The sequence below is a fragment of the Chaetura pelagica genome, unplaced genomic scaffold (genome assembly GCF_000747805.2).
Source record: "Chaetura pelagica isolate M959 unplaced genomic scaffold, ChaPel_1.0 scaffold66, whole genome shotgun sequence".
Taxonomy (NCBI): domain Eukaryota; kingdom Metazoa; phylum Chordata; class Aves; order Apodiformes; family Apodidae; genus Chaetura; species Chaetura pelagica.
The window spans coordinates 3,307,323-3,316,989 of NW_009953811.1; the positions used below are offsets into that span (position 1 = coordinate 3,307,323).

Sequence of the window (9,667 nt, forward strand, 5' to 3'; positions counted from 1 at the left end):
GACTCAATGCTTCACTCGTTTTTATAATTCCAGGTCAGACTTTTCCCGGCGGGCAGATCTGTAAGCAACTAACTAGGGCCAGCCATGACCTGCAGACTGCAGTTCCCTTCACTTGACATATAGGTAGACAGATAGAGATACAGTACATCATTTTAATGTCCAATCGTGGTCCCATACTCTAGACATAACATTTCCCTCCCCAAATAGCTCTCCACTTCTAACTGTGTGTATTTCATGCAAGTATTCATTAAATTCCCCATTTCTTTTGTCAAATGATTTATCACCAAATCTTCCAGTCTCATGTTATTATTATTCTTACTTCCCTGCCTGACCAGCTGTGTAGGGTTGTTATTTTTTTTTAAGGAAAAAAATCAATATACATACAAAGAAAGCTACATCCACAGTCCCCAGAGTATATTCCCTCATTTATCACCCCTGAAGTTCTGATGTGTTTTGTCATTATCTCTCTGCACAGATCATATGGTGTTTCATACATCTGAAATGTCTTGCACACACGAAGTACCATAACAACACAAATACCTGACAGTAGCTGTCAGGGTACTGGGTTTCTCCAGGGTACTTACTTTTGCATTTTGCAAAGAGCATTAGCTTCATCTTTTCTCAAAGGGCATGTTCCCTCCAGCACCCTTTGCATTCACATCTCTTGACCAAGAAAGATGTGGTGGATGGGGCTGGGTGTTCAAGCCCTCAAACACTTAAGAGCTGTTCCAGTGAACTCCCTCCCCATGATCAATAAGTGCCAGTGAACAGCAGTGAGGCAGCAAATACTGCACGTAATAGGTTTTGCTTCTGCCTCATGTGGGAGTTCTGGTTTTGCTGCATTTTCCTCTGCCATCCTCTATCACATTAATAGAACAGATGTAATTTCATTGAGGACTCCAGCCCAGTAAATTGCAAAGCAGCTGGTATCAGATATCAGCCATTACTCCATAAGGCCATTTTACTGCACACTCAGACACAAAGCAGTTGGGTCCGAGCCTGTCAGACCTTATCACTTGGTAACTCTCAGATCCCATTACTGCTACGTTTTCAAGATTAATGCTAAAATCCGTCCACATAATTCAAGTCAGCTGGGTGAATCACTTTGCTTCCTCTCCAGTCTCTGTTCAGACTGAATAATTTTCAGGGAAGAGAAAGAGGATGTACCACTGCACAAGGGACCCATGTCAAACTTCCCCACCTCCCCTGGCAGCATTTTGAGTAATTTGGTCACAGGTGATGCATTTTAAATCATTTTTAGGTCATGGCCAAAAGTAAAACAGATCTCTCCTAAACACCATGGAGCATTGTGACTTGAGGAAATTCAGCAGGGGTAAAATTAACAGTACCCATGACATGCAAAGATACTGCTTAGAAACAAATCTTCACTTTGAATAACAACGTAGAAAATTTCCAGCATTTGCCCATCCCATTCAATATAACTCCCTCTGTTTTCTCTTCCAGGACAAGCAGGGAATTCCTTGGTGGTTAGGACTTAGCTACAAGGGGATTTTTCAATATGACTACCATGACAAAGTGAAACCAAGAAAGGTAAGTGTTTACTTTTCTGTCAAGGTCTGAGCTTGCCACACATGTTACAGCTTGATTTGCAGGTGTGATATATGCCAAATATCGGCATTGATCCATGCGATTTTGAAGGATGTTTTCTCCCAAACTTGTCTGAATGTCTGCACAGAAGAAATGAACAAAAGTAGCTCTTAATTTATTAAATGTTGTGGTATGGGGAGGAAATAAGTGTCACTTAATCGTGCTATTTGCACTTCTTTTTGCGTGGCTCATAAGAGATAAATGGAGCTGAAGGAATGATCCTCTCTCGTACTGGAGGTTTTCCATCCACCAGCTATGGTGCTCAGCCAACCCTTGGTAGTGTGTTGTCAAACCAGAAATTATCTGAGAGAGAAGGAAGAAAGGACAGGAAAGCTTCTTCCATTTATTGCAAAAAGAAAAAAATTGCATGGCTTTCCCAAGAGCAGGGTTACATTTGACAAACAGCAGTTTTGCTAGCTGAAGAGTTATTGTCAAGCTAGCAGGAGAAGACAACTTTCATCACATCACAAAAAAAAATGGCATTAAAGTTTGTGCCCAGTGTCTGATTTGTTTAGGAACTTTACTTTGAAACAGTTCACAAATCAAGGCATGGCACCCTTAGATCTAATCACAAAACTAGAGCTTGGTCAGTGATGACCAGCCATTCTGGTCTTTTTATTACTATTTTTAGTGAGGCTTTCAGTGCATCTGAAAATGGGGATTTGTCTCAGTCCTTCCAAATAGCCTTTGAGAAATCTAGCTAAGGAATGTCCTGTTCATTTGGGAGGAGGGAGGTTCTGATCCCTAGTTCATCCTACTAGGCAGACCCACATATTCTGATTTTCCTGCCTGGGATGCAATCTAACACAAAAAAGCTCCTCTCTGAGCACATGCCCTGCAGGTGGGCAAGCACAGTGTGTTAGCAACGGTATTTGTTGTACTGCAAACCCATGGAGACATCAGGAGGCAAAGTTTCAGTCTTGCTTGCAGGCTGCAGAACTGAATGATTTGGAGCAACTAGGCAGCTCTTCTATGGATCCAAATGCTTCCACACTGATTCAACTCTGAATTAACGTACTGCATTTCTCCTTGCGTTTTCTCTTTCTCATTTTGTCTCTGTGCCAAGGTCCCCAGTCCCTTTCTTTCATCTCTTCTGGTCATATTCAAGTTGGACAATGTCTGGTGCTCACAGATAGCATCTTCTATTAAAATAAACTAGAATTAAGGTTTTGGTAGAACACAGAACTACCAAGGAAGCAGCAGGAGATAACAGGTACATCGATCAGCCTTTGATGGCTGAAGGCTATTAATGGGGCTTTTTATTAATTAAAGAAAAAGGCTAGAGGAGTAAGGAAGTCTTCACAGAGCATCTGTGCTCTAAAAGACCTATCTATTTGGGATCAATCATTACCTGCAGGGCAAGCCATACTCACACGTGATAGTTTAAAACATGCCTAGGCTAAGTGTCTGCACCTACATACCTCTGTTAATGCCAACCCCCCAGGGAAGACATGTCCTTAAAACATGCCTTCAGAAGTCAGTCTTAGTGATAAAAACATTTATTTGGAGGAAAACAGTGTCCTGCCTGACAAGGACTCAGCCATTCACAAGTTGTAGCATTTTTTTATTCAACCCTTGATGGGATGAGAGTGTTGGTGGAGAGCATCAGAAGAAAGAAAAAATAAGGTCAGGTACTCTGACTGCATGAAAGGAAACAGATGTTTCATCTTGAAGCAGCCTCCTTTCATAGCTCCTTTGCTTTCTCCTCAGCTGCTCAGAGTGACCTGGTCTGCAGCATTCATTTCAGAGCTTGACTACATCTTGGTGAGCCTCTCTGTGTCCCCAGAACCAACCTCTAGTTCTCATGTGGCCCCTTGAACCAGGAACTGTAGGCATACCCTTCATTTTTTTCTGCCAGTGTAGCTCCAGAAGATAGAGTGCCAGTTTTCTCTCTATTAAGAATTACTTTTTTTTTTTTTTTCTCTCAGCAAATTATATACAAAATCCAGGAGACCCAAAACAATTATGCTGCCTTATGTATAAACCACTGAGGACTTCTGTGGCTTAGTAGAAGTGGTCATAAATCTGGGAGTGAAGGCTGGGTGGGAAAGGAAAGCAGGACTTCCCAAGCTAGAATTTGTCCACTGCCATCCTCCAGAGACCACAGCAGTGAAAAGACAGCCTAGATGAGCATTGCTATTACGTGATGCTTGCAAACTCCCATCTCTTGGCACAGCTATTCCAAAATGCAGAACCCAAATCAGGAGCAGGACTTGATATAGAGGCTGAGGCTTTTATAATTTCTCCATTGTGTGTTTTACCCTCTGTCGAGCAGGTAAAAAGACTTCTTAGCCTACACAGGTGGTAAAACCCCTCTGGCAAGAGCTGCTCAACTGCCTCAGCGAGGTGCAACGTTTAATCCTCTGCTAATTAGATTGTAAAATTGGGCTTGATAACCCTGGTATCTGGAGTTTACCATAGTATCTGATTCATTTCACTATACCAGCATGGGCTGGTTCAAGACTTTACTGTTCAAAGTGGAAAGGTAACCCTTACTGAACTTTCTGCAAGGTAAAATTGGGGGGAAGGGAGGAAAGATATTATGTCCTTGCTGATCTTAATTATTTTGTTCCTGTACACTGCCAATGCCAGAAACAAATTGAAAAATTACAATGGAAAAATAAATCTCCCTGGAAGAAACACAAGCAGAAAATTGTAGCAAGAAACCAGCTGAAACCAAGACATTTATATTAAATGTATAAAACAACCTTGCTCGTCTTATAAGCAAGATTGTAATGTTTTCCTATTATGTCATCCTAGATAGATTTCCATGCTTATTGTGTTTGCAAGAAGGGCTGTAACCCACACTAAGCAGCTGAGCCCATCTCAGGCGATCCCATTAGCAGTCAGTCAAAACCATGTTTTTATTAAATTGCTGGAGTAAATCAGCCATGTGTCTCTAGAAAACTAACTAGGTTTGTCGGCAAGTTGGATGAGTCCAGAGAGGAGAATTCAGGCTGACACAGGGCCAGAACTTGATCTTGCTTGCAGTATTCTCACTCAGGCATAAGTCCTCCCGCATTACTGGGGATGCAGCTGAGATGGGTATCTGGCTCCCAGTCCGAGGTGGTTCAGATGGGAATGCAGGACTATTAAACTGGAATGCAGCTCAGGATGGGCTGCAGAACCTAATATGACTCTGTGCTTCTATATTTATATTCCCTCCTGCTTATGTCTGAATTATCTGGAAGCTCTGAGGCTACCCAAAGCCATCACTTGGAAGCTTACATTCTCACTTACGTTTTTCTCTTGTTCTGGGGCTCATAGACTCAGCAAGCCCTGCCTAAGACTTCCTCTTGAATGATGCTTGTTCAAACGCAGGTTTGGTCTGTATCAGTTATGACCTGATAGCTGTTCATTCTTAGGTATTAAATAAATGCAAAACTTTTTGTACACTTCATAAAACCCAACATTGCAGCTGAACAAAAAGGGGGTACGAAGTATATGGAAAGATGGCTGCTGTCCTGCTAACCATATGCTGAGGCATTCTGGAAACTTAATAGTGGCTTGCAGAAACAGTGTCATTTTTGTAGCAGCAGCACACAAAATTCAGGCTGGATTCATTGCCCTCTGTATTACCCTGAGCTTCTATAAACTCTTCCCTGTGAATAGAAAAGGCCCTTTAAGGCTCCGTGTGCCTTGAAAAAACACAACACAAAGGAATCATTGCCCTGCTGGGCTCTACCCATCTTGGGTCAGCACCATCCAATATTTATGATAAACCAAAGTAAATGCTTTGGAGCCAGGTCTCCAGATCAGCACCACCTTCCCAAAAGCCACTGAGACTGCAGAGACCAAATCCATCATTTTCAGGGAAGGGTCATTAGAGGGTTTTTTCACTTGTATTGCAGAGCAACTGTAATAAAAGAACAAGGCACTGCAGCCCGCTGTGAGACAACATTGTCTGTGTGAGGTTTGTTCAACTAGCAGTAAGGATGTAACTCTCTCTACTCCATCCCAAGAGACTTGTATATGAAATAGAAGTTGCATAGCCTGGAGCTGTTAGACCACGATGCTCAAGCAGTTGCAGTAGCACCAGGCATGTGTCTGTTTTTCTAGTGAGATATCCCCACTGATTTAAGAGCCCAAAGGCATATCTTAGTGCACACAGCTTAACACTTAGTAAACAATTAACACCAAGCTGAAGAGTGAATGATTAACAGAGTCAGCCAAAGGATTTCCATATGGCCAATATACAGACAGAGAAATTGTTTAACTTACCACTAAAAATAAAATTACCTTAAGGGACAGCCTGGCAGTGTTTGGTTGCTTTGCAAGAAATACCTCTATATAGTATTATCCCACTTTCTTCCACAGAAGGCTACTAGCAGTGAAACTTAAGGTGAGCCTTTTTTCCACAAAGGTCTTCACAAAGCTCTAAGGATTCTTCAATACAGAAGAATTTAATTTGTAGTGTTGTTGTGAATCCAAAGCAATGGTAACAGATTGACTTCCCATTTAAAGCATGTAAAAACAAGAGCTCAGTTGGACCTATCCTAGCAAACAATAAAAAACACAAGTAAAATAAATAGCCTAAAGTGTCTGATCAGAGAGAAATCACCTGCTTGTCAAAAGCATGAGCAAAGAAATCAGCACATTAATTGTGTCCAGAAAGTGAAAGATTGCTGTATGATGTCACTTGGCCTTTTCCAAACAACAGGAGATAGAGTGAATTAACCCAATTCCAGAGGTAAAATGAGATATTTACACAGGAGGAGCAATAGCCTAATTAAGACCTGTTTTATTGCAGAACAAATAAGAGATCCTCTCTGCTTTAGGGCATAAGGAAGCATTGTCAAGTCAGTAATTGCATTGATGGAGTGGTTAAACTTGTGCTTCCTGTGGGGAAGGAACGAAGGACCAGTAACTTAAAAAACCATAAAGTAGGGATTTATGTGATATTAGTAGAAACTAATGAACTATGGGGAGGAGGAAGCTGACAAATTGGTCTCTGTCCTGGCTGATCACAGAACATTATGACAGTCAAAAAGGCAAAAAGAAACATGAAATTAAAATCAGTTACAGGGAAACTAGTTCACTTGCTTAAGTACTTGCCACATGATACAAGAGAAGTCAAGAGCTTAGAAGACTGAAGATAGGACTACAGGTGTGACGCTCCATCCAGAGATTTAACATTGAGTTGGTTAGTTTTGAACAGGTTTTTGGGAGAGGTTATAAACACATATGTTCAAGGAGGGTGTCTGATTTGGCAGGAAGTTGGTTTCTGTTGTCAGAGGCATGGAGTCTGTGTAACACTTCTCTCACCAGCGTGTCACTGAGGCACAGGAAGTGTTCAGAAAGGGTTGGCCTTTCTCTAGAGCATTCAGATTCAAGTGGGGTTAGAAACAGTGACAGGACTCATATCTAATTGGGCTCTTCTTCGAATGGCAGAATTTCCTAAGACCTTTGCAGACATCTTTGCATTGCAGACAGGAATAAAAGATTTCAAATATACAAATGATACAAGAGGAGCAGAAAACATTTCCAGGAAATTCTGGTTTAAAAGCTAGTGGAGTCTCAATGGCATTGCTGTAATAAATTATTCACTGTGATTAGCTGACTGCTAAGGACTACCTGCTGACTCCTTCTGCTCAGCACTTTTATTTCTCTTCCCACTGCTGATCCTTCATGCTCTTTGGATTATGGACTTGGCTGTAAACTGAACCAGTCTTCAGGTCACAGCAGGTTCAACTTATTTTATAATGCAGTAATTCAGTCATGGTTTAGTATTTGGAAATGTAGAGCACTGGAGGAGGGAGATACATACAAAGGGAAGTTCCTTACCATGCTGTTTCTTCTCATGGAGAGAGGTTGCTCACCCAATCTTTTTCCATATCAAAATGTAAGACCCAGACCTGTGACAGTTTAAGACCTTCCCTTGCTGAAATGTCTTATTCCATCCCTGTTACAGAGGAGATCATGTTCTCACTAGCACCTTTCTTGCTGCTGCTTGCCCTCAACTTGGGGTGTCTATCATGCAGCACCAGGCTCTTCTCCTTTCAGCATCCACTACTCTATGCCTTACCACTGCACTTCACTGTGCCAAAAAGCTGACAAGCACACTGGGGGATGAATAAATCCCATCAGAACACATTGGGCTGGAAAGCAAACCTGACATGTTGAGGATTTCCACAGGACTTGGCTGGACATGCCACTGGGCTATCATTCAGTGAGCATTTCTTTGGCAGCAGTATCAGCTGAAATGACCTTCACCACCCTCCTCCCCATTGCAATCCTGCCACCACTGCTCCTTTCCTCCCCTGGGCCCCTTCCTTAGTCATGCTGGTCCAACTGTGTGTCAGGGAAGGCAACTGCTCCAGACGAGGGATCAGAGCTCAGTGTAACTCAGCCAAAAAAAGTGGTCACTTCTAACCTCGATCAGTTCCCAATCCCATTCACCATCTGGCCCACAATCAGTCTCCCCCAGCACAGTGAAGGAGCTGGGTATGGGTGCAGGCTGCAGAAATCATGGCAGCCAAGGAAAGAAACTACAGTTAACCTACACAATAAGCAAGCAAGGGCTCCATAGCTCGGAACAAGATGGAAGGAGTTTGGCTGCATGGAATTTGCTAGGGATAAACCAGGATGAATGAACCATTAGGTAGAGGTCATCACCACCATGTTTTCTCTTTCTCATATCAGCTCATAAAAGCTTGCTTCGATTTCTCTCACAAACAGGGCTGATCTCAGATGGATAAGTGTATTGTCTACGTAAAGCAACTTTTTAAAGTCATAGAATAGTCATGCTCAGTTTCCATTATCTAGGTAAACAAGCAGCTTGGTCAAGTGTACTGCTTGTAAACATTAATACATAGTCTAAGGCATTGCTGTTTTACAAGGAAACCAGCACTACTTTGGTAGTTTATTGTACGTGTGCTGTGGTGATACCATCAGGTACAGAGTCCCCAGGCTTTTCTGTGAGAATTTATATTCACAAAGGACACATGATGCCCCATCCCTTGATCCAGCCAAGTCAAGTCCATGGCTACCATTAAATATAGGAGCAGTTCCATCAACATATAGCACTCTTGGTCTTAAGTGCTTTGTCGTATTCAGGTCTTAAAGGGTAATTCTCTATAAAAGCAGCAGCCAAGTCTTAAATGATTCTGCAGCTCACAGCAGGAACTTCTACAAGATGCAAAGACAAATCACTCCGACAGCACAAAGTGAAACAAATTGGAGCACAGCTCCCTGGAGTTAGGGTGGAGATCTGAAGCAAGATTGAAACCTCCTCGAGCACTTGTGCTTGGCTCTGAAGTGGTAGCAGGCTCCCTGCACACCCCACCCTTCTCAAGTGCTGTCTCATAGCTCACCAGGACTCGCTACTCCAAAGGCCTGGGCATTGTTATCACTAGAGGAAGCCAGGCAGGGGCTCAGTTATTCAGAGGCTGTGAATATGAGGCATTTTGGAGTCAGTGGCCTGGGCAGGAGGCTCAGGCACTGCAGCCCATTACCACGAACGCGGTGGGATCACCTGTGCCACGGCCCCCATATGCAGACACCCTGCATCACATGAGTATTTTTAGTCACACAGCCCAGTATGTATGTGCACTGTCATAGCACTGGGGGATGGGGATGGCAGTTCCTGTATTTTAGTTCCAAGATAGATGTACTTTAGTCATACCACTAGAGAGGACAAAAGGATCCTTAGCAAAGAGAGTATCAGGAATGGTTTTTAGGCAGCATAAACCTTTCTACGGCACCACAGCTGGTTCATAGGCTATAGTCTGGACATCCTTTATCTTATACATAGTATTATATCAGGAAGGAGACATCTTCAATTCAGAAATATCTAGTCACTTCAATTTTCTTGCAGAGAATAAAAGGGAGATAATTTAACTTTTAGGTATCAGGAAAAGAAGTTCTCTATAGATATGTTGATTTAGACACACCCAGCATGGTGACTGCAATGCAAAATCGAACATCATCTACCAGATATATATGTGAGGCAAAGGTGGATATGGTTGTACCTAAAGTCAAAGTCTGATCTCCTGGTCTGTATACAGTTATAGACATAAATATCAAGTTGCATTATGTAGACAAATGATGCTTTGTCCAA

At 42.4% G+C, this 9,667-nt stretch overlaps 1 protein-coding gene across 1 annotated transcript in view; it reads left to right on the forward strand.

The window, feature by feature from the left end:
- The window catches only part of FRMD4A (FERM domain containing 4A), a 185,495-nt gene that overhangs the window by 129,652 nt on the left and 46,176 nt on the right, over positions 1-9,667 (forward strand). The window contains exon 11 of the mRNA XM_010001285.1: positions 1,465-1,551. Coding sequence (XP_009999587.1) covers positions 1,465-1,551 — 87 coding nt within the window. The remainder of the gene's footprint in view (positions 1-1,464; positions 1,552-9,667) is intronic.